The 24,399-nt window shown below is 38.1% G+C and overlaps 1 protein-coding gene across 2 annotated transcripts in view; it reads left to right on the top strand.

Moving 5' to 3' along the window:
* ANO10 (anoctamin 10) overlaps nucleotides 1–24,399 on the top strand; it is a 203,607-nt gene that overhangs the window by 40,560 nt on the left and 138,648 nt on the right. For both annotated transcript variants that reach the window (XM_061127911.1, XM_061127910.1), the window contains 2 exons: nucleotides 181–372; nucleotides 6,424–6,552. In XM_061127911.1, coding sequence (XP_060983894.1) covers nucleotides 181–372; nucleotides 6,424–6,552 — 321 coding nt within the window. The remainder of the gene's footprint in view (nucleotides 1–180; nucleotides 373–6,423; nucleotides 6,553–24,399) is intronic.

Raw genomic sequence — 24,399 nt, 5'->3', positions numbered from 1 at the left:
ATATAAAATGGTCTTTGAATTTAAATTCTGTTGTTGAGAAGAAAGAATTGGGAGGAACTCTTGAGATTTTTGTTGTTGTTGTTGTTGTTAGAGGCTCCTGCCTTGAATAGTATTGGGAAAGACTGCTCTTATTAAGTGATATTAAAACAATGCCTGTTTTCTTCTTGTTTGCATTTTCAGGGCACCTTTGATGATTACTTGGAGTTATTCCTGCAGTTTGGTTATGTGAGCCTTTTCTCCTGTGTTTACCCACTGGCAGCTGCCTTCGCTGTGCTAAATAATCTCACCGAAGTTAATTCAGATGCCTTAAAAATGTGCAGAGTCTTCAAACGTCCGTTCTCAGAACCCTCAGCCAGTATTGGTGTATGGCAGGTAATTATTTGAGAAAAAATTATTTTTTTAAAAAATAAAAAAATGAAGCATTGTGATTTTAAATAAAAGCTCTATGGAGAGTTCTGGAAAAGTACCATCCAGTAATAGAATCTAATCCATGTTATGGAACTTTCTACTCAACAATAATAGAATATACTTTCTTTTCAAGTGTTTATAGAACATGCAACAATATGGACCATCTCCTGGGGCATAAAACAAACTTCAAAATTTTTAAGAATTGAGCACAATGTACTCTCTGACCATGATGGAACCAAACTGAAAATCAGTAACAGAAAGATGATAGGAAAATCACCAAATCCTTAAAAACTAAACAACGCATTTGTAAATAATCATGGGTGAAAGAGAAAGTGTGAAGTGTGAGAATTGTCTGTTCTTTCTTATTAGTCTTGCTAGAGGTTTGACAATTGTATTGATCTTTTCCAGGGAAGAACTCTTAGTTTCATTGATCTCTGTTATTTTACTGCTTTCAATTTCATTGATTTGTACTCTTATCTTTATTATTTCCTTCTTTCTGATTCTTTTGTGTTTATTTTGTTCTTTGTTTCTAGTTTCTTGAGTAGGACCTGAGACTATTGATTTGAGATTTTTCCTCTTTTCTGGTATATGCCTTTAGTTCTACAGATTTATTTGTTAGCACTGCTTTACTTGTATCCCAAAAGTTTGATATGCTGTGTTTTCATTTTCAATCAGTTCTTTGTATCTTTTGGCTACATATCATCTTGAATGAAATAGACCAGTTTCTCCAAAAGTACAAACTACCACAACTCACTCAATGTGAAATAGGTAGTTTGAGTATCCTCAGAATTACAAGGAAATTGAATATGCAATTAAAAATTCCCAAAAAAGAAATATCCTGGCCCAAATGGTTTTACTGGCAAATTCTAACATTTAAAGTGAAATTAACATCAATTTTACATAATTTGTCCCAGAAAACAGAGGAGGAAGGAATACTTTCCAATTCATTCTGTGAAGTTAGTATCAGTATGGTAGTAAATCAGGACAGAGAATGAAAGAAGATAACAGACTAATATCTGTTGTGAATAAATACACAGAACAGCTTTCAGTTTGGTTTAGTCACTCAGTTGTGTCCGACTCTTTGCGACCACATGGACTGCAGCACGCCAGGCTTCCCTGTCCATCACCCTCCAGGAGCCTACTCAAACTCATGTCCATCACGTCAAGTGATGCCATCCAACCGTCTCATCCTCTGTCGTCCCCTTCTCCTCTCGCCTTCAATCTTTCCCAGCATCAGGGTCTTTTCTAGTGAGTCAGTTCTTCGCATCAGATGGCCAGAGTATTGGAGTTTCAGCTTTAGCATCAGTCCTTCCAATGAATATTCAAGACTGATTTCCTTTAAGATAGACTGGTTGAATCTCCTTGCTGTCCAAGGGACTCTCAAGAGTCTTCTCCAACACCACAGTTCAAAAGCATCAATTCTTTGGTGCTCAGCTTTCTTTATAGTCCAACTCTCACATCCATATGTGACTACTGGAAAAACCACGGCTTTGACTAGATGGACCTTTGTTGGCAAAGTAATGTCTCTGCTTTTTAATATGCTGTCTAGATTGATCATAGCTTTTCTTCCAAAGAGAAGTGTCTTTTAATTTCATGGCTACAGTCACCATCTGCAGTGATTTTGGAGCCAAAAAAATAAATAAATAAAGTCTCTCACTGTTTCCACTGTTTCCCCATCTATTTGCCATGAAGTGATGGGACTGGATGCCTTGATCTTAATTTTCTGAATGTTGAATTTTAAGCCAAGTTTCTCACTCTCTTCTTTCACTTTCATCAAGAGGCTCTTTCTTTGCTTTCTGCCATAAGGGTGGTGTCATCTGCATATCTGAGGTTATGATATTTCTCCCAGCAGTTTTGATTCCAGCTTGTGCTTTTTCCAGCCCAGTGTTTCTCATGACGTACTCTGCACATAAGTTAAATAAGCAGGGTGACAACATGCAGCCTTGATGTACTCCTTTCCTGATTTGGAACCAGTCTGTTTGTTCCATGTTCAGTTCTAACTGTTGCTTCTTGACCTGCATACAGATTTCTCAGGAGGCAGGTCAGGTGGTCTGGTATTCCCATCTCTTTAAGAACAGCTTAATAATATCTTAACTAATAAGATTTAGCAATATATGAGGAGAATTATATACCATGACAAGTAGAATTTTGTCCAGGGATGCAAGCTCTGGTTCTGTATTCAAAATCTACCAGTGTAGTCTACCATATTAATATTCCAAAGAAGAAAAAAATACCTCATGATTGTATCAGTCAGTATATATAAAGCATTTGGCAACATCCAACACTCATTCATTTTTAAAACTCTCAGAAACATAGGAATAGAAGGATACTGCTTCAACTTAATAAGGAACGTCTATTTCAAAAAACTTAAAGCTAACAGCCATACTTGCTAGTGAAAGATTGAATGCTTTCTAAGATTAGGAACAATACAAGAATGTCCACTGTCACTACTTTTATTGAATATTGTTCTAGAAATTCTAACTAGCCTCCTCAGGCCAATTATGTCTCCAATTTACTCACCCACTGACCACATGTACATGAGGAATCCCAGTCAAGGTCAGCTAGGCCAAAAAAATTCCCTAGATAAGCATAGTCTAAATTGTCCACCTGCAGAATAATGAACTAAAGAAATGATTGTTGTTTTTAAGTTAGAGTCTGGGATGATTTGTTACACAGCAATACCTGACTAATATGGGAAGACTCAATATCCTAAATGTGTCAGTTCTCCTTTAATTTAAAAATAAATTAATCTACAAATTAGCTTATAAATGTAGCACTATCCCCATGGAAGTTTTTCTTTTAATTAGGTAAACTTACTGTCAAGTTCACAGGGAAAAAGAAATGAAGTAGAATAGCAGGAAAACTGTAAGGAAGGGCAGGGACATGCCTTCCTACGTATTAAAATGTGTTGCATAACCTCAGTCGTTAGAGTAGAGTGGTGCTGGTGCATAATTCAGACAGATCAATGGAACAAAGGGTCCAGAAATTCAATATGTGATATAGGTGAAATCTGGTAAATGGAGAAAATCATCAACTGTCTGCTGATAGTATTGGGGTAATTAAATCTCCAAAGGAGAGGGTAAGGGCGTTGGCTCTTCAAAAGTTAAGAGGGAAACAAAGGCAAGACACAGAAGGAGAGAAAATATTCACAACACATACGTCTGCCAGAGAACTTGTGTTCAGATTATGTGAAGGACTCCTACAACTCAGTAGTAAGACAAATAAAAACATGGACAAGATTTGAAGAAATGCTTCACCAAAGAATATATGTAAATGGTCCATGAACTCAAGGAAAGATTTAGAATTAGCTACCAGGGAAATGCACAAGAAAACCACAGTGAGATCGTACTATATACCTGTTTTAAAATAAAGACTAATGGTGCCAAGTGTTGGCAACAATGTATAGTACCTGGAGCTCTCATACGTTACCAATAAAAATGTGAGTGGTTCCTTTGCAAAACTAAATTGCAGTGTGTGGGAAAAAAAAATTTCAACATATACCTACCATACCCCAGCATCTCTGTTCTTAGAAATCCAGGGGAAAGAACATATTCCTGCAAGGACTGCACAGGAGTGTCCATGGTAACTTTATTCAGAACAGTCCAAGACTGGAAACAACCCCATTTGCCAAACAACCCACTAGGTAAATGGGTAAAAAAATCACAATATATTCATACAGTGGAGCACTACTCAGCAATAAAAAGAAGAATAAATTATTGATAACATATAATATGGATCAACCTCAAAATCATGTTGAGTGAAAGAAGGAGACATAAAAGCATATATGCTGTGTGAATCTAACTATATAAAACTCTGGAAAAACAAACTAATACATAGTGACAAAAAAAATAGATCAAAGCCTGCTTGGTGCCAGGTATAGTGGGAGGGGTGGATTGCAAAGCATTGTGAGGAATCTTTGGGGGAAAATGGAAATGTCCTGTTTGTGATAGTGGTTTCCCAGGTGAGCATAGCTTAATAAAGCGTATACCATAAATGAGTGCAATTTATTATATGTAAATTATAACTCATGATAAGTGATATTTAAAAATCAAAAAGTTTAGATAGAAATGTATTAAAAATGCAGGAAGTCAGACACTGTCCTGTGCTGCCAATGGGAAGGCGAACTGGTCAGCCCTGGGGAGTTCAGCTTGGTACTGTCTCTCAGAATAACGAATACAGTGGCATCTTTGACTCAACTATTCCACTTTCAGGAATTTATCTTACTTCCACACTTCTTAAAGGATGTGTTTGCAAAGTTTCTAATTGTAGCATTGTTTGTAATAATAACCAATAAGGAAATGATTAAATAAACCTTGGTACATTCATGCGATAAAATACTTAAGCAGTTGTGACTTAAGTCTTAAGTTGTGACTTAAGGATGATGATCTCCACCAGCCCAGGTTGGATGCATGAGACAAGTGCTCGGGCCTGGTGCACTGGGAAGACTCAGAGGGATCGGATAGAGAGGGAGATGGAAGGGGGGATCGGGATGGGGAATACATGTAAATCCATGGCTGATTCATGTCAAGGTATGACAAAACCCACTACAATATTGTAAAGTAATTAGCCTCCAACTAATAAAAATAAATGGAAAAAAAAAAAACTAAAAAAAAAAAGAATGATGATCTCTGTGTCCTGACATGGAATAACTTCCACAGCATCTTAAGTGACCAAAGCAAGGGACTTGACAATGTGTACTATGCTGAAAGGAGAATAAGAAAGTATATGTGCAAGTTTGCTTATATTAGTTTGCAAACAAAGTGTCTGGAAAGTTATATAAGAAATTAATGATAGTGGTTGTCTTGTGGAAAGAACAGAAACTGACATGGGGGAAAAAGGAGACAAGGAGACTCTTCCCTGTACACTGGTAACATTTGATTTTTGATTGAATTTATAATAATTAAATAGAAATTTAAAGCTAGTTTAAGAGAATGTAAAGTCCTACGTAGATTTGTTATAAAGAAAACTGTCAAAAAATAATAAGATTACACAAAGGATTTTTTAAAATACAAGATGGTAGATAATCTTCATGGGACAAGATGTTATTAAGCTGAGCTTCAATCATGTTTTGTTTTGCTTCTGTATTTCTAGTGGTAATTGCATTTCTTAGAATTAGTAAGTTCTTGAGTAGTGATCACCAAGTGCTGTGCACACGAAAAAGAAAGAAAACAGTGGTCACAACATTTCCCCAGTCCACACTCAGTAATGTGCACTGGTCTCCTCGTGGGACCCTGGATCAGAGGTCTCAGTAGGTCTCAGTGGGGCCTGGTATCTGTGTTTTTCTCAAGTTCTACAGGTGATTTGGTAAATGCCACTAGAAAGAGATCATTGTAACTGGTGCCTTGGGTATGGCTGAACCAGATGTGATGTGTGGTCTGTTAAGTAGGACAGTTTCACAAAATGAATTCTATTTAAAGTCATCTTTGTTTTTGAATATAAAACATTCTCTCTGATTGCACTGCTTTAGGTTCCCTTTAGATATGCATAGAGTCAAGTAACTTTAATAGTGTATTTTTCTTGGATGTGTTCCAAGTTCAGGTCCCTGGCCACCTCCAGTTGGAAAGATAGAACATATTGTTTGAGATAGACAAGCCTAAAGTATCTGAAACACCTTCTAACAGTATGGCTTTTTTGAGCTAAATAAAATCATGGCATTATAGAGAAAAAGTTTTACATGTTCTTGGAATGTTTAGAACTAAGGAAAGACTTTTTCTTTGACTTTAAATAATATGAAAAAGAAGGAGGCAATACAGATTCAGTCATTGTGGTTTTTGAGCTTCCCAGGTGGCGCTGTGGTAATGAATCTGCCTGCCAATGCAGGAGGCATGGGTTTGATCCCTGGGCCAGGAATATCCCCTGGAGAAGGAAATGGCAACCCTCTTCAGTATTCTTGCCAGGAAAATTTCCAAAGGCAGAGGAACCTGGCGTGCTACAGTCCGTGGGGTCTCAAAGAGTCAGACACGACTGAGCACACACGCAATTGTGATTTTTCATTTCACATTTTTTTTCTTTCAGTTGGCTTTTGAAACAATGAGTGTTATATCTGTGGTCACCAACTGTGCTCTGATTGGAATGTCACCACAAGTGAATGCACTCTTCCCAGAGTCAAAGACAGACCTCATTTTGATCGTGGTAGCCGTGGAGGTAAGTGAACATCTAAATCTATTTTATATAGTCTCTATGTCAGATGCCTATATTTTTCTAAGGCAGTGATGTCTCTGCCTGTCAGTGACGGGGAGTTCAGTGACTTGCATTAACTAGTTAGAAGGCAAAGCAGTTCAGGTAATGGGAACACACGAGGATCCAGGCTGTGCATTCCTGGTTGTTGTCTCTGTACAAAACAGTCACCATGGTATAAACGGGACTGTTACTTTTCCATCCATTGTGCTGCTGTGTCTAGTGCTGAGGAGATAAATCCTATTTGAAATAGAATTCTGTGGACTTAATTTTTTTTTTTTAGTCAGTTTTAGGGAATCTTTAACTTCTACTTTCTTAAGCAAATAAATCCTAAGAAATGCTTTTTGATCATGGCTTGTTTAAAGTCTCATTTGCAGCAGGTATGGGATTCATCATAAAACACTCAAAACTCCAAGATGTAAAGAATAGGAAGACTCATAATACCACATACAAAGAATAAGTTGGCTGGCTGTGTGTATTTCTTTGATATTTAACTTGTTTATCATATTTCTGAATATAGATTACTGTACATCTTGAAAATGAAGCTCTAATCAATAACAAATGGAAGAATTTGCAGGAATTTTCTTGTTGTGATTATAGTTGTCAAGGATACTGTGGTCTTTCATTTTTAGGTGCTAAAAAAAATAGAATAGTAGTAAAAGTTTGTCAAAGCAGAACTTAGGGCTAACCCTAAGAAATGAAATTATGAACTTGTACATTTCTGGCAGTAGAAGAAAGAGATTCTGCTTTGTTCTGTTTGCTCTTTTAGCATGTTTGATAGGAATCTTATTCATGATAGAAGTTGTGTGTAGAGTAGGCATTTCAGAGAAGGATTTTAGATAGCAGCAAGTAGGAAAAGAAAGAGAATGTTTTGCAGATACAAGTAAACCTGTTTTGAATTTTGTTGGTTGAACAGGATTTTGGAGAGCTATTTGCAAGGTGACTTACCACCTGTGGCAGTGAAAGAACAAGACAGAGGCCCCTTAGATGGGATGGCCATCTGACCAGGCTCACAGTGCATCTTCTTGATTTAAGACATGGCCCTTAACTCTGCAGATCTTGGAGGTTGTCTTTGTCAGCACGTCAGGAGCTAATTAGGGGCTTTCAGCTTTGGGGCTGGCTTTCACTTAAAAATCATGAGACTCACAAGGAACTGACCAGAATACCAGGTAGTTAATTTGCCATAAGGAGACTTTTCCAATGCTTATAACAGTTCGTGTTCAAGTAGAAGTGGAACTGGTTATTAGACGGTTTCTTAGTGAATTTAGAGCCAGAGCAAGAGGAGTGTAATAGTCTTAAGAGATGCAGAAAACCTAAAAATCATTCCTCCCCTCAAACAGCGCAGAGCTCTGTCTGAGCATGTTTGATAGGTGTCCATCATCAGCTTCTAAGCAGTGATGGATGATTTCAACACTTCCCACTTCTTGATTTTGCTGTCACTTTTTCTAGACTCCTGGCTGGCCCAGCCTTCCTATATATTCCCGTTCATTAGGCCAGTGTTTTCTTCTGTATCAGTGATCTCTTAATCAGATATCAGGAACTGATCTCTTAATCAGTTTTAACAGAAAATTTGTTGTTGTCCTGAGGTTCTAACCCTTATGCCTCCTCTTAACATTTTAGTCTCTTCTTGTAGTATTCAAACAACTATTTTACTGTCATTATCTAAACTGGTTCTTTAGAGTACAACAGAAATAAAAGCCTCGATTAAAAAATCCTGTGAGGAAAAACCTTAAGTTTTCTATAGAAAACGTATTATTCTTTAATTGTGACTTTAATTTTTACTTTGTTATGTTTTTAAGCCTTTTATTTTGAAATAATTATAATTCAAAGGAAGTTGGAAAGATAGTACAGAGGTCCCATGCACCCTTCACCCAGTTCGCCCCAATGGTTACAACTTACATAACTATAACATGGTTTCAAAACCGAGACCTTGACACTGGTATAGTGTGTGTGTGTAGTTGTCATCTTATCACATGTATTGATTCATTAAACCCCTACAGTCAAGATATGTATGTTTCCATCATCACAAAGGTCTCCCTCCTCCCATCCCCTTATAGTCACACATGGTGTTCTGCTCCCTCAGTTCACCTCTCTGAGCATCAGCGGTCATGAATCTCGTCTCCATCTCTATAATTTTCTCATTCTGAGAGTGTTATATGAATGGCAACCTACAGTCTGTAAACTTTTCTTTGGTAACTTGTTATGTAGTAAATTGTGTCTCCCCCAAAGGTCTGTTGAATACCTGACCCCCAGCACCTCAGAATGTGACCTTATTTGGAATGGAGTTGTTACAGCTCTAAGTAGTTCCAGTGAGGTCATATTGGAGTAGAGGACACACTTATCCAGTATGACCATTGTCCTTACAAGAAGAGAAGAGGCAGAGAAACCCAGGGGAGGATGCCCTGTGATGAGGGAGACAGAGATGGAAGTGCTTTAGCTCCAGGTCACAGAACCCCAAGGATTGCCATCAACCACCAGATCCCAGGCAGCACCAAGGGATGAGTCCCCCATCCAGGTTTCAGAGGGAGCAGGACCCGAGAAGCCATGACTTCAGACTCCTTGTCTCCAGATTGTGAGACAATAAATTTCTGTTGTTTTTTATTTTATTTTTTTATTAGTTGGAGGCTAGTTTCTGTTGTTTAAACCACCCAGTTCCTGGTACTTTGTCGTGGCAGGCCTAGAAAACTAACACAATAACCTTTCTGCTTGAAGAACTTCCTTTAACCAATGCTAGCAAGAAATTCTCTTAGCTTTTCTTTATCTGATCACTTTTCTTCCCCCTCTTTCATTCCTGAAGGATAGTTTCATAAGGTATGGTATTCGTGGATTACAATTCTTTTCTTTCAGCACTTGAAAAGTATTCTGGCACTTCCTTCCATCCGGTTTAGATGAGGAATTTGTTTTCATTCAGACTGATGGTAGGTACTGTCGCACTTTTCCTCTGGTTGCTTTCAAAGTTTTTTCTTTATTTTTAGTTTTCCCAAATTGAGTTATAGTGGGTCTTGGTGTGGATTGATTTAGTTGTTTGGTGATTACTTCACTTCTTAGATCTTTAGGCTTATTCTTTCACCAAATTTGCGGAAATTTCAGGCCTTATTTCTTCAGATACTCTTTATTCTTCCTTTTCTCCATCTGGGATTGATGATCTGAATGTTGGGTTTGTTTCTTTATTTTTTTGTATTTTCCTACAGATCACTAAGGTTCTGTTCAGCTTTTTTTTTTTTTTTTTTTTTTTTTGGCCTGTTTTCTCTCTGTTGTTCAGTTTGGGAGAATTCTATTCATATTCCTCAACTTCACTGATTGTTTCCTCTGTCATTTCCACTGTACTGTTGATCCCATCCACTGAGTTTTTAAAATTTTCTGTGATTACATTTTTCAGTTCTAAAAGTTCCCTTTAGTTCTATGTTATAACATCTGGGTTTTGTTTGTTTTGCTGAGATTTTCTGTTTTCCCATTTGTTTCAAGAGGATTTGTACTTGATTGTTGAAACTTTTTTTACAATGACTTGTATTCGCTCAGGCTGCTCTAACAAAATTCTAGAGACTGGGTGGCCTAAATAAGACATGTCTTTCTCACAGTTCTGATGTCTGGAAGTCCAAAATCAAGGCGCTGGCAGATTTTGTGCTTGTAAGAGCCTTCTTGGCCTGCTGAGAACTGCCTTCTTACTGACCTTCAGGACCTCATCTCAACCCTCCTGTGCACCACTGGCTTCAAGAGAACAGAATGATGTCTGCTCTTCTATCTCAGAAAATAGGCTACTCCCTAGAGTAGTGCCTAAAACACTATAGGGATGCGGTTCAGTGTTTCGATGACTATTGAATTAATGGAGTTTTAAAAAGGAAGCTGGGAATTTCAGTGTTTATTGAAAAAGGGAAAATGGATATTTTTGGGTAGATTTATTTTCAGTATTAGTTATGTATCTATATTTGTTAGGGTATAACATTTTCTGAGTCCTGCCTGTACAACACAAAAGGGTGGCCAGTGCTCATCCTTTTCACTCCTTAATTAAATTATACTCAGTATTGAGTGTGGCTTCCCCGGTGGCACTGGTGGTTAAGAACCTGGCTGCCAGTGCAGGAGATGTAAGAGACGTGGGTTTGATCGGGAAGATCCCCTGGAGGAGGAAAGGGCAACTCACTCCAGTATTCTTGCTTGGAAAATCCCATGGACAGAGGAGCCTGGTGGGCTACAGTCCACGGGATCACAAAGAGGTGGACACGACTGAGCGCTAACTCTATGTATATTTCACTGAATCTGGTGCTAAGAGGAGACAAAGCCATCTTTGTATTTTTGTCTTCAGGGATTCTGCTCCTTCTGTTCTGTCTTTTTTCACTGAAGTATAGTTGATTTACAATGTTGTGAAGAATTCTGCTTCTTAATGTAGTCAAGAAGAAATGGATATCTAATACCACACTGTACACACCCACAGATATCTTTAGTACATTTACCAGAGATGCAGCTGGGCAGGAGGATGTGCCAAATGAATGGTCCGTGGAGCAGAAACCCATGAATTTCTTTCAAAGACAGCAGACCCTTTCCTGTCTTTTTCCTTTGGTGAACTCTTGGGGCCTCTGTAGCCTGTTTTGAAAAGTCCTGGATGTGACTTCACTCTGATTTCCCAGAGCAGTTTGAAAAGCACCTTCCTCCATGCTGGTGGAGACATCTCACTCAGAATTCTGACCCTATTTTAATCTACTCTGAGGATGTCAGGTCTGGTGACCTGAAGCATAGGAGACAGAAGCACAGCCATGGGCTCATTTAGAGTCAGTCATGACATAGAAGAAAGGTGTTTAAAATTAATCCACATAGGCCAAAATACCAGCAGTGTTTTAGGCTGTTTTGTTTCTTCTACGTTTATACCTCTAAATAAGAAGTGTTTCCTTTGGTCGCCAAGGCTAACTTCCTATAAGAGAAGAATGATTGTTTTTGGTGTGCTTGTTTTTACGAGGATATAACTGTAATGTTACCAATATTTACTAATATGGATATCATTACTAATGTGGCAATCACCCAGAATAAGTCAAAGGGCCAGGAGGTGTGAGGAGGTTGTAATAGATAAATGTGTACTGCTCTTTCACTTTCTTTTTCTTTTATTGTAGTAAAGCATAAATAACATAAATTTACCATTTTAGCCTCTTTTAAATTTTTTAGTTGTATTAATAAACAAGCACATTATGTGAAATTTACCTTCTTAACCATTTTTAAGTGTATGGTTCTGTGGCATGAAGTTCCTTGATATTGTTGAGCAGTCATCACCACCGTCCATCTCCAGAACTTTTTCACCTTCCCCAACTGAAGTGCTGTACCCATTAAATACCAACTCCACATTCTCCCCTCCTCTAGCCTGTAGTAACCTCTTGAAAACTGATATAGGTAGAATCATGAAATATTTATCCTCTGACTTATTTATCTTAGAATAATGTCTTCAAGGTTCATTTATGTTATGAATTTCATTTCTTTTTAAGATTGAAAATGCTATTCATATATGCCTATATATCACATTTTATTTATCTCTTGATCCATCAATGGACAGACACAGCCACTGCCACGTTTTGTGTGTTGTGAATAATGCTGCTACAAACATGGGCGTTCAGATATCTGTTTGATCTGTGCTTTCACTTCTTTTGTGTATATAGCCAGAGAGTTGCTGCTGGATTACGTGGTAATTCTAGGTTTAATTTTTTGAGGAACCTCTTGTCATAACCTCTGCTATACCATTTGTCATAGCAGCTGCATCATTTATATTCCCACTAGCAATGCACAGGGTTCCAGTTTCTTCATATCCTTGACAACACTGATATTTTCTGTTTTTTTGATAAGTCACCCTAATGGTGTGTGGTAGTTGAGCATCTTTTCATGTGCTTATTGGCATTTGTATATCTTTTTCAGGGAAAATGTCTATTCAAGTCCTTTGCCCATTTTTTAATTGTGGTGTTGATTTTTCAGTTGTTGTAGGAATCCTTTATATATTCTAGATGTCAATCTCCTATTAGATATATGATTTGCAAATACTTTGTCCCATGCTGTGGGTTGCCTTTTCACTTGATTGATACTATCCTTTGATACACAGAAGTCCAACTTACCTATTTTTTTTCTTTTTTTTGCTTTTGCTTTTGGTGTCTTATCCAGGAATTCATTACCAACTCTAATGTCATGATGCTTTTGCTCTATGTTGTCTTCTAGGAGTTTAATAGTTTTAGATATTAAGTCCAGATCTTTGACTTAATTTTTGTATAACTAAATTTGTATATGAAAAGGGTCCAGATTCATTCTTTTGCATTTGATTTCTAGTTGGGAAAACTAGATCAACAATCATTTGTTGAAAAGACTGTCTTTTCCCCCAGTGAATGGTCTTGGCACCCTTGTCAAAAATCATTGGACCATATATGTGAGGGTTTATTTCTTTGCTCTTTATGCCATTGGTCTATGTATCTGTCTTTTTTCTTTAAGCCACTTTATTGTGGTATGACTGACATACAAAAAGCTGTGTACATTTGATGAGCACAACTTGGTGAGTTTGGAGACAGGTAGTGGCTCCTATGCCAGTGCCACACTGCTTTGATTGCTATGACTTTGTAGTTAGGTTTAGAAGTCAGAAAATAGGAAACTGCCCAACTTTGTTCTTCTTTTTCAAGATTGTTTTGACTATTTGGGTGTGCATTTGCTTTAAAATGCTTTTAGTAACTATAGCTACTTATTTTCTGATGTTTTAAAACTATCGCTCAAAAGCTGGGTTATATTGGCACAGATTGGTATTAAAATAAGTCCTCTTTTTCTGCCACAATATCGTATTTGAAGGTTTATTTGTTTTTATTTTATTTACTTTCATATAATTGAGTGGACCTAGCTTTGGTTTCTAAATTGAGAATTTTAGGGAATTCCCTGGTGGTCGAGTGGTTAGGACTCCATGTTTTACTGATGAGGGTGCAGGTTCAGTTCCTGGTTGGGGATCTAAGATTCCCCCAAACTGCATGGGATCCATGTGTGGCCAAAAAATGAAATTTCAAATAATAGAGAAATTTTGTGTGTCAGAACAAAATCAAGCTCAGAGAAAGTGTTAGAAGTAACCAAAAAAATTGAGTACATTAACTAATTTTACTTCAGTGTTGCTGAGACCTGAGCTGAATGCCATCTGGTCTTGTAATGAATCCAAAAAGTGGAAAGTTTACAAATAAATTAGAAAATGTAAGTTTTTGGTTTCTTACCATATACATTAAAAAAAATCATACTGACATTCTAAATTCAGAATATTATGAAAAGTCCATCAAAAGAATCGATGGATCAAATTAATATTTCTAAGATTTCTCTCTTTGATTGCAAATGTTTTCCAAATTCAAATCTTAAAATCATATTTTATTTCCTATTTTTCCTATAGTTTAGGTGAAATGTTACTATTGAGTTAAATATTTAAAAAGATATTTTGTTAGTAGTATATTAAATAAACAACATGGTGTACTTTTATATATACACTCATGGCCCATGAAAAAGTAGAAATTTCACTAATCTCAAAAGGCTATAATAAATAGGCCATGTGAGTGAAAAAAGTGAAGTAGCTCAGTCATGTCCGACTCTTTGCGACCCCGTGGACTGTAGCCTACCAGGCTCCTTCCTCCATGGGATTTTCCAGGCAAGAATACTGGAGTGGGTTGCCATTTCCTTCTCCAGGGGATCTTCCCGACCCAGGGTTCAAACCCCGGTCTCCCGCATTGCAGGCAGATGCTTTAACCTCTGAGCCATGTATATGTAAAGTGGTTTCTTATATAATTTTTAACATCTTCATGGAAAAAAGAAATTTTAAAGGTTTTTTCCTCCAAATTAAGTAACATTTAAATAGATTTATGTGAGTAGAATCTGTTAACAAAACAAAGAAGATGTAGAAAATGCAACAATTTAATATAGTTGATATTGAGAGTTAGTGTTCTCATAATTAAATTGTGGATTAATTGGTCATTTCAGCATCTTTTCTGGTTCACATTTTCAAAGCCAGGAGACTTTAAATTTTATTTAGGCTTTTGACTCTTCAGAGTTTTTCAAAATACTTTATTTATTTAGCTGTACTAGGTCTTAGTTGTGAGGCATGTGGGATCTAGTTCCCTGACAAATGATCAAACACAGGCCCCCTGCATTGGGAATGCAGAATCTTAGCCTCTGGACTACTAGGGATGTCTCGGATTTAAAAAAATCCCATGTTTCTTTCTTTTTTTTTTTTAAACTCAAGTGAATGTGCAATGGTAAAATTGAATAAAAAACAAAAATAATTTTCATTTTGTGTTGGTAGCTGTGTCGTTACAACTTTTGTGCATTTACTGCCATCTAGTGTTCTAAAAATCGTGACACTTTCATTCGTATGATAGTTGCAGAAATTTATTACAGAGAATAGCCTACTAATATATGAAACTATGTAATGGAATCATATAAAAATACCATTTTCTAGGTTAAAATAGTCAAATACTGGGAACTTCATCAAGTTTATCCCAGGGGATTAAATTAGTACCTAAATAGTTTCTCTTAAATAATCGTCATTATCCTCACTTCTGAGACAAATTTAGCTCACTTTTTATTGAAGGATCACTGTTTTAAATGCAGAATTATACAAAGATCTCTATTTCCTAAAAGATAGAAGTGGCCTAAATTCCTTTAAATATCAAATGTTTGATAATCTTTTATTTTAGTGTTAAATGCACTCACAGTTTTCTTTTAATTCTTAACTTGGCAAGATGCTTCAAACATCTTGAATGCTAACAATTCACCTACTAAATGCTGTTCTTTTTCTAGGGAGAAAGTGAATCAACTTTTCACCTACAAATTACACTGCAGTAATTTTTTAAAAAAACTTTTTCTTTATATTGGAGTATAGCCAGTTAACAATGTTGTGATAGTTTCAGGTTAGAAATTACACTGCATTTCTGATGGTTAGGTTCTCGTGACCAGCAAGCCAGTCTGCACCGTGCATGTTTAATTGATAGTTTTTAAAAGATCAGTTTATTGCAGTTTCTTTGTCATCATCGTCTTTTTTTTTTTTTTAAAGAACTTAAGTTAGGTAATTTTTTTTCTAGTGCAGGCAGGAGAAGGGGGTGACAGAGGATGAGATGGTTGGATAGCATCACTGACTTAATGGACATGAGTTTGAGCAAACTCCGGGAGATAGTGAAGGACAGGGAAGCCTGGCCTGCTGCAGTCCATGGGACACAACTTAGTGACTAAACAACAACTAAGGAAACAGGGTTGATTCTCATCTCTTTGTAATGACTAAAGGTGTCTGCTGAGAGTGAACTGAACCTTTAGGATTCTTTTATGCCCTGACTCAAGGCTTTATTTTCCTATTAAAAAAAAATAATTAGTTTGAAACTTAAAGAAAAGTTGCAAACATAGTACAGTTAATTCTTGTGTATCCCTTTGTTAGGGGTTACTAATTTGGAACATTTTGCCATATGTGTGCTTGCACTCTCTGTCTCTTGAATGATTTACATCTGTATCTACTGATACACAGAGATATTTCACACTATGGAGATTCTATTTCTGCACTGCCTTTTAATGCATTGTTGCCCTGGGCCAGTCACATGGTCTTGTGAGCTCATCTCCTTGACTGCCTGAGGCCAGTGCAGCATCCTCCCCAGGAATGCTGTGAGGAGTAGAGTAAGAAATGAAATGTGTGTATCCCTGATCAGAAGCATCTGGCACGGAGCAGGTACTGAACATAATGCAGGTCTTGTTATCACCTTTTCAAGACAGGATATTGTGCATGTGAAATGCCAGACACAGAGCTGGGCACCTGGTCAAGGCTCAGGGGATATGAACTGCAGCTCTAACCATCTCTGCAATAGCAGAGTAAAACTTTTGTTATCTTTATCAGGTCTTAATTGCTGCATGCAAGATCTTCATTCTGTCATGCAGCGTCTTTCTTTGCAGCCCTCAGACTTCTTAGTTGAAGCACCCTAGCTCAGTAGTAGGGGCACATGGGCTTAGTTGCTCTGCGACATGTGGGATCTTAGTTCTTCAACCAGAGCTCAAACCCGTGTCCTCTGCATTGCAAGGCAGATTCTTATCCATGGGCCACCAGGGAAATCCCTAACATCAAGTTTTTAATGAAAGATTTTGCTGTATATTTGGGAAATACACTAACAAAATCCCTGGGCAAAATACTAAAATTATATTATTTATAAGAAAAGATAAACTGACTTTTCTGAATGGTACAGTGGTTAAGAACATAGGCTCTGGATTCAAATCCTGCCTCCAGTTTGACAAGTTACGTGTTTTTGAATGAATTTGAACAATTCAGTACAGTTGTTATGCTGACAAATGAATAAATGCATTTGGTGTGCTTACCACAGTGCTTGGCAAGATTCAGTGTTCATATTTGTTAGTTGTTATTGTTGTCTCAGAGGAAAATACCTGTTCCCATAACAATCTCTTCACCTGGATGAAAAGTCTGGTTAAATTCTGGAATTTCAGTTTAAAAACTTGCTTAGGAAGGAACTCGAAACCAACTCTTCATCTGATCTCCGCTTGCCAGTGTCAGAGCATGTGTTGGGCTCCCGGGAGGGTAAAAGTTTTTGACCTTTGAGTTAGAGTCCTTTGGGATGGAATTACTGAGCTGGGTGTTTTCCTTCTTCCTTTTGCTTCATATAATCGTGGTAATTTTCTGGTCTTTTAATGTACTGTCCCCCTCTTCAGTATTATCCAAATGAAACATTGCTCTGTGTTCTCTTAACAGTGTGGGAATAATTAAAGACAGTCAAGGTAAATTCTTTCATTGGATATATAATTATTGGGTGCTTATAATATGGCAGGCATTATCAAGGTGGATCAAATGGTAAAGAATCTGCCTGCAATATGGGAGACCCAGGTTCGATCCCTAGGTCAGGAAGATCTCCTGGTGAAGGGAGTGGCTACCCATTCCAGTATTCTTGCCTGGAGAATTCCATGGAGAGAGGAGCCTGGTGGGCTGCAGCCCATGCGATCGCAAAGAGTCGGACACGACTAAGTGACTAACACACACTCACATACCAAGATATAGTCCTGGCTTTAGAAATGCTCACAGATAGAATTCTCCAAGAGCTAAATCACAGTGCAGTAAGTAGAAAGCCACTTTCCTAACCTCCCCCATGTGAACCAGCTCTTCCCATCCGCTCCTGACAGTCCTCCCACTGGCATAGACTCTCCCAGCCTGCTGGTGGGGGTTCATGGGGAGGATGTCCACTCACTGAGGGAAGTACTCACCACGAGGCATTTAGTTCCCAAGTCTGTTTATGTGTGGTATTCTTGCAACTGTGATTGGCATAAATTAATTAAATGGAATGAAAACTGACGAAATGTGTGTGCTAAAATAGAAAGAGCCATCATTTTCATGAAAACCTTTGGAAAGACTCCATGAAGACAAATGATTATCAGATTGGATAAAGATGAGTCAGTTATAAAAGATTAGGGAAAATCATAAAAATATGGGCAGCTTCCAGATTCTGTTTTCATACTGCTTCACAAGTGTCTTAAAATTTTCACTCTTCTTGAAAGAAAACAAACTTGGGAATCTTTGACATTGTCTCATGGGTGATATTTATGCCTAGAAGACCACGACAAACTCCATCACTGGATCCTACTCAAAGAAAAGGCCTTGGCTCCACATTAAAAGATTTGCAAATAAATGTACATTTAAATGTTTGCTGAAATATAGCATTAAAGGTTGGCATTTTTAATAGGTCCTTATTTTGACTAACTTTTTGTGTTAGCTGAGGAATTCTGACCTAGGTGAACTGCCTAAAAGAGCTTCTGTCCTTGGGGAGTATGGGATTAGGGGCCTGGCCCTTAAATTTGTCAATTAATGGGAAATATTTGTTTTGTTGTTGAAGGACCCAGTGCCCTCCAAATTGAATATTAGTACATTATCCGTTTGTTGTGTCCAGTGTTTGTAAATTGCTTTGCATTCTTTTAAGATATTAACACTGGTAACCTAACCTGTTTCTTACCCTAGGAAATTTAAGAAAAGGCAGTTCTCACACCTCTGAAAGAAATAAATTTTTACTCAGAATGGAGCTGTTTTCAGAAAAAGAATTTTTGTAAGGATTAAGAATTAGAAAACTCGACAGTTTCTGTACTCTTTTAAGTCATAATTTCAAAGTCTAGCTACATTATTTTCTTTAAAGTGAAATTGGAAAATACCCTGTACATTCAAATGCAAATACTCCATATATCCACAGATAAAGAACATGACTTGGGTTACTCATCTTTGAGAAGTGTCACGCTGGTCCCCTCGGAGTGCTTTCAGAGCCTCCTGTCAATTACCTGTTCCCTCAGGTGTCTCCTATTACATCCCAGCCTGTGCTCCCCACCCTCAGCCACAGACCTGCTCAGCTCATTGGCTTCCTCTTGGCTTTATCTGCCACCCGCCTCTTTACATGACAGCAGACTTCCCTTTGAGATACATAAACCAATTTAGAGTCAAGCCTGCCTCCTTTCTCTGCTTTTCTGTTTTATTCTTTGGAGAATGGGGAGATAAGAAAGCATTTGGGCTCCTCCCCCCGCCAAGATGGGTGGCAAGTTGTGCTTCAGAAAATTGAAAGTAGATTTTAAGAGTGTAAGAAATCTCCACTCTTTATAGTACCAGATGGGATGTTGAGAAGAGCCAATCCAAGGGGAGTTCATTTGGGGAGGCCTTGTACGGCAGGGGACCTCTATGAAGGAAGAGTGGGACACTGGGGCAGCTCCTGAGGCAGGAGTGACAGGGGAGTGGTGCAGTCACAGGCCATGTGGGTTTGCGTAGAGTGAAGAGCATGATTTAGGGGCTGAGGGGTAATGGGTGGAGAAGTGGATGGAGAGCTCAGAGCTCATGAGGAAAATTTCACATTGCATGTACATTTCATTACAAATTGGTCCCCTTTCACATGCTCAGAGGCAGAACCACAAGAGTCGTTTCCCCTCATTAATGTCAACCCTACCTGGCCATTCCCAATGATACCTGAAAATGAATAGGTTGAGAATTGAACTTAACGTATCTCTGCTCCTTTCCTTCTGAGGGGGTAGCTGCTTCATGGAAGTATGAAGTGGGTGAAGTGGGTTCGTGCCTCAGAAGCCTGGCCTTGTGGATGTAGACAGCTTTGGCTGTCCTCCAGTCTGGACCACACCCACACCCTCCTCTGTCTCTGCAGCCTCCAGGTTTCTCTGATCTTTCCGCAAAGGTCCAAAGACGAGCTGGAGTCTGCCACATCCTCTTTCCATTTTCCTCCAACCCACCTGGATTTTTTGGTTCCTGTGGTCCTGTTGGTTAGGCCCCAGCACTTTATGCTTGCATCCTGGTAGTTAATTTCTTCTGTCAGGAACAGGAAGGTGTCGGAATAGCTGTTTGTAAGGACCCGATCTTCAAGCTTTCTGCCTGTGCTTTCATGTAAGTTCCTGTTTGACTTCCATTTAACCTGCTGTTTCTGGTCTACACTGAAAGTACTGATACATAGAAGAGAAACCACGCTCCTGCTCTGAAAAGAGACTTCGACCCACAGGCAGAGCACTTAAGTCGTCATTTTTGATGTTTATCTTCTTGCTTTTCCCTCAGTGAAAATAGTGCCTGACATTCATGTTTCTCAGCATCTGTTGTTGGTTAGCTGCTAACCTGTGTCCAACTCTTTTGCGACCCCATGGACTATAGCTTGCCAGGCTTCTCTGTCCATGGGATTTCCAAAGTAGGAATACTGGAGTAGGTTGCCATTTCCTCCTCCAAGGGATCTTCCCACCCAGCAATCACATCCACGTCTCCTGCATTGCAGGCATATTCTCTACCACTAAGCCACCAGGGGAGCTCTTCTCAGCATCCAAACTCTACTTAAAACTTTTCTTTAGAAGTTTTCCCATGTGAGCAGTACTCAAACCCAAAAGTTGTGTTAGTCCTCTAGGTCAAATCTCATTTCAGCAAACCCTTCACTGTTTGTTTGCACTGAAATTCTGTATTAAAGATTGAACCAGGCTTGAATATCGTTTTTTTTAGTGTCATAGAAATTGATATATTAATTGGATTTGGTGAAATGATACCAATTTTACCGGTTCTTGATTTCTGTAGTTATTTTGATATGTTGTAATGTTGTTTTATATCGCTGTTACTTCTGTTTTCCTCCTCCCTTCCTTCCTTGGGTCTGTAGCCTAAAAGATTCAGAGGTGCTTTAGTGTCTTTTGTAGCTCCCCCAAGGGGCCATGTGGTAAAGACTGATTAAATTAGACACTCTGTGAGAGTGTTTTTATAGACTCCAAGGTGCTTATAAATGTAAGACGTTAATATTACCACTGTAATTTCTTCCTAGTTAATAAAATGTGTTCCCAATTCCATTATGTTATAAATGTTACTAAAAATGGACTATTTGCAAAGATGGTTAAGAACCATGAAAAGAAGGGAAAGAAAGATTTTGAATGTTGATGACCTTGTAAGAAAATGTCTTTTTACCTTACATATTTTAAAAACTCTTCTATCCCAACTGAAAAAATGTAAATACCGTGTTTTACATGCACACATTCATATATATATATGTATGCATGCACACATGTGTATGTATTTCTTTAAAATAAGATACAACAATTCGCAGCCTAAAGATCAAGTTTCTCCTCTGGCAGCTTGAGCGCAGGGTGGGCTGCAGAACCGAGAGATACGATTATCCCTGTGATGATGTCGGTGGGCCCCGGCCAGAACCATTTCTACATGTGCATGAAGGTTCTAACACTCGCATTATTCTTTCTACTTCAGAGGAAAACCGATTGGTTACCACCTGTGCTAATAATTAAGTCCATGATATGGTCATTGGTGCACAAGGAACTCAAGTTGAGGGAGTGTTTCACACCAGAAAGGTGATGGGATTGGAGCAGAAAGAATAAAGTTTATTAATAGTCTTCCACAGTCAGTTGTAGAAAAGGAACCAGAGGGAAAAAGAGCAGCTTTCATTGGGGTCAGCGCGGTTCTTCCACTGAGGGCTCAGGAAGGACAGAGGAGCAGGACCGTGGGGAGAGCTCCTTGCATTGTCTTCCCTGTGTGGTTAAATTTGTCGCATAGATTTTTGCAATATGCACCCTGTCTCAATTCGAACATGAAAATTTACTGAGGGTGATTGTCAGGGATTAGAAGTGAGATGTGTATTTGACTACAGAGGTATATAGCACAAGGGGCATTTTTGGGAGTGATGGAATTGTTCTTTATCCTGATCATAATCATAATCAGATTAAGGGTCTCACAGCTCATTGCATTTGTTAAAACTTAAAGAGCTGTCTCCCCAAATGAGTGATTTTTACTCTACATATATTAAAAAGATAAAACTTAAAATGTATGAAAATATTGAAAAATACGCTTTGGGAAACCTTTTGTCTGTGGCTCAGAATATGTTTACTCAACCCAGTCGTCTACAAGATGAAAGAAATCTTTTTTTTTCCAAAATTAAGAATGGAACAATCTAATACCAGTTAATCTAAAATTTGATTTTACCTATCAAGTGGCTCTCTTCAAACTCCAAATGACATTTCATAGCTGAATTTTTAGAGACAGTGCAATAATAATAAAAAGAATGAGAAAAGTAGGCTTCTTTGGCTTTTCCTTTTTGAGCCCTCATAACTTTCTATCAGCATAAAAGGAGCCGCTCACCTTGAGTATTGTTTTGCTTATGAGAGGAAATTAAGGAGGTGAGCCACAGCTCTCAGACTTTGGAGAATTCACTGGTCATGCCAAGAACACAAAGAGTTAACTGTCTTTATATTTTATTGTATTCAGACTCTTTTCTACATGGAGGTCATGTACAGAAATGCAAATAATTGTGTGGAAAGTGATATGCACTGCTGTTAAGCCTTTTAGAGGCATAAGATAGCCTTCATGTGCTTCTGGAATCAGCAGGATTCTGGGACAAATAGGAAGCAGCACAGTGGGAATGGTTCAGTGAGGGATCAAGATCAATGTTAGTTGAATCACTAAAAACCATCAAGTTAGCATTTGGTAGTTTTTAAATAAGTAATTTCAAACTAAAAACATTTTAAACAACTTGGAATATTAAATTTACTCCTGAGTTTAGTTTTTCTGGGGACTTTTATTTAAAAAGCCTATAAAATATTCTGAGCCAAGAGGCTGTTTAAAGATTTAGCCTGTAGAATAGTTTTTAAAATATAAAATACTAAATAGCATGTGACTATGATCCAGTTGAAAGCTGATTGATCAGTTAGGTAACAGATATTTATTGAGTGCTTATCTTGTCATTTTTACGCTTTAAAGTAAGGTTCAGTGACTTTTTATGACTAGGGTGCCAAGCCCTGTTTGTTTATTCTTTTGGGAGAAAGAAAAGGTTTATAATCTAAAGTCTTTGGGAAGGAACTTTGTCAAGCCTTTGTCAACTGATATCATAGTTGTTAATTCACACATTAGCTGAAACAAATGGTATTGGGTTTTCAGAATTGTACTCATCGTAGTTTACAGTGATAATACTCCATGTGGTACTCACACTGGGCTGGTCTGAGAACTGTGGGTTAGTAGTTTGCAGAAAGATAGATAGGAGTTCATACCAAAATGTAAATCGGCAGGCTGCTCCTTCCTTGAAAGTGTCTAGCTATGGAAAAACTGTCAGTTGAGCTTTCAGTGTGCTGTTGACAGTTGATTTGCCTTCTGGAGCAAGTCCTTCTCTTCTTGTGGACTAGAAACAGTGCCCTGACCTGTTTTGGTTTGCAGCATGGCAGTTGAATACTTCATTCTTTCCTTTCTAAGAGTCACTGGATTCGAGTAATGTTCGTGCTTCTGAGGAGGAACAGTGCCTGTTTTGTTGTTCCCATTTTTGACTCTGGAGCTCTGGTGTTCCAGAGTCCTGCTCTGTTGCTGTCCATCTCCAGGTGGATCCTGGAACAGTGGGGAGGGGTGGAGGACTGTCCTGCAGAGAGGTCACCTCCGTCGTTTGGAATTGTTGGAATTGTCTGGAGGGTTTTCTGGGTTAGGGGATTATACTCTTTATAGAGACAGTGCTGTTTATGAGCTCAGCTGCATTGTTCTGTTGCGTGCATGCACGCGCGCGCGCACACACACAGAAGTGAGCAGAATTTTTAAAACAGCAGAAGGTATTCAGTTGGGCATTGCTACCTTTGAGAGAAAGAACCAGCTCCAAGCATTCCTTCTACACTCTTTTTATTTGTATAACTTAAAAAAAATTTTTTTTGGATTCTTATTAATGAGTCAAATTACCTATTATATTTTGATTTATAAGGAAATAAAACATTACTACTTATATTATTAGATTGTTGTTGTTTAGTTGCTCAGTTGCTCAGTTGCTAACCCTGTGGACTGTAGCCCACCAGTCTCCTCTGTCCACAGTATTGCCCAGGCAAAAATACTGGAGTGGGTTGCTGTTTCCTTCTCCATATTTGTATAACTTCTAATCATTTTTTTTGGAGAAGTCGTTTTCTCTCATATGCATCTTTTGTTTGGACAGTGGTAGCTGGGCTCATCTCCCATGTGGCTTGATAACAGACAGTATCTATCAATATAGTTTAACTTCTGTTAGCTGGCAGTGTGGAAACTACAAAGCCGTTTTCTTACAGAAGTAATGATCTTTATTTAAAATTGTTGGTGTTTATTCTTTGAATAGAAATGCATTTATAAGATTCAGAACGTGTAAGGTCAAAAGCACAGTGAAAAAAAATCCTTGTATCTCTTTCTCCCAATCCACAAATTCTCTTTCATGGGGGCAGCCAGTGTGGTAGGTTTCTATATAGGCTTCGAGGAATATTTAATATTCAGATAAACAAATTGTATGTAAGAATAAGGATTCATAAGTAGAAGTTAATGAGTTTGTTTTACACCTAGTTAAGTACAAATAAGAA

The sequence above is a fragment of the Dama dama genome, chromosome 24 (genome assembly GCF_033118175.1).
Source record: "Dama dama isolate Ldn47 chromosome 24, ASM3311817v1, whole genome shotgun sequence".
Classification (NCBI taxonomy): domain Eukaryota; kingdom Metazoa; phylum Chordata; class Mammalia; order Artiodactyla; family Cervidae; genus Dama; species Dama dama.
This window is presented reverse-complemented; position numbering and strand designations above follow the sequence as displayed.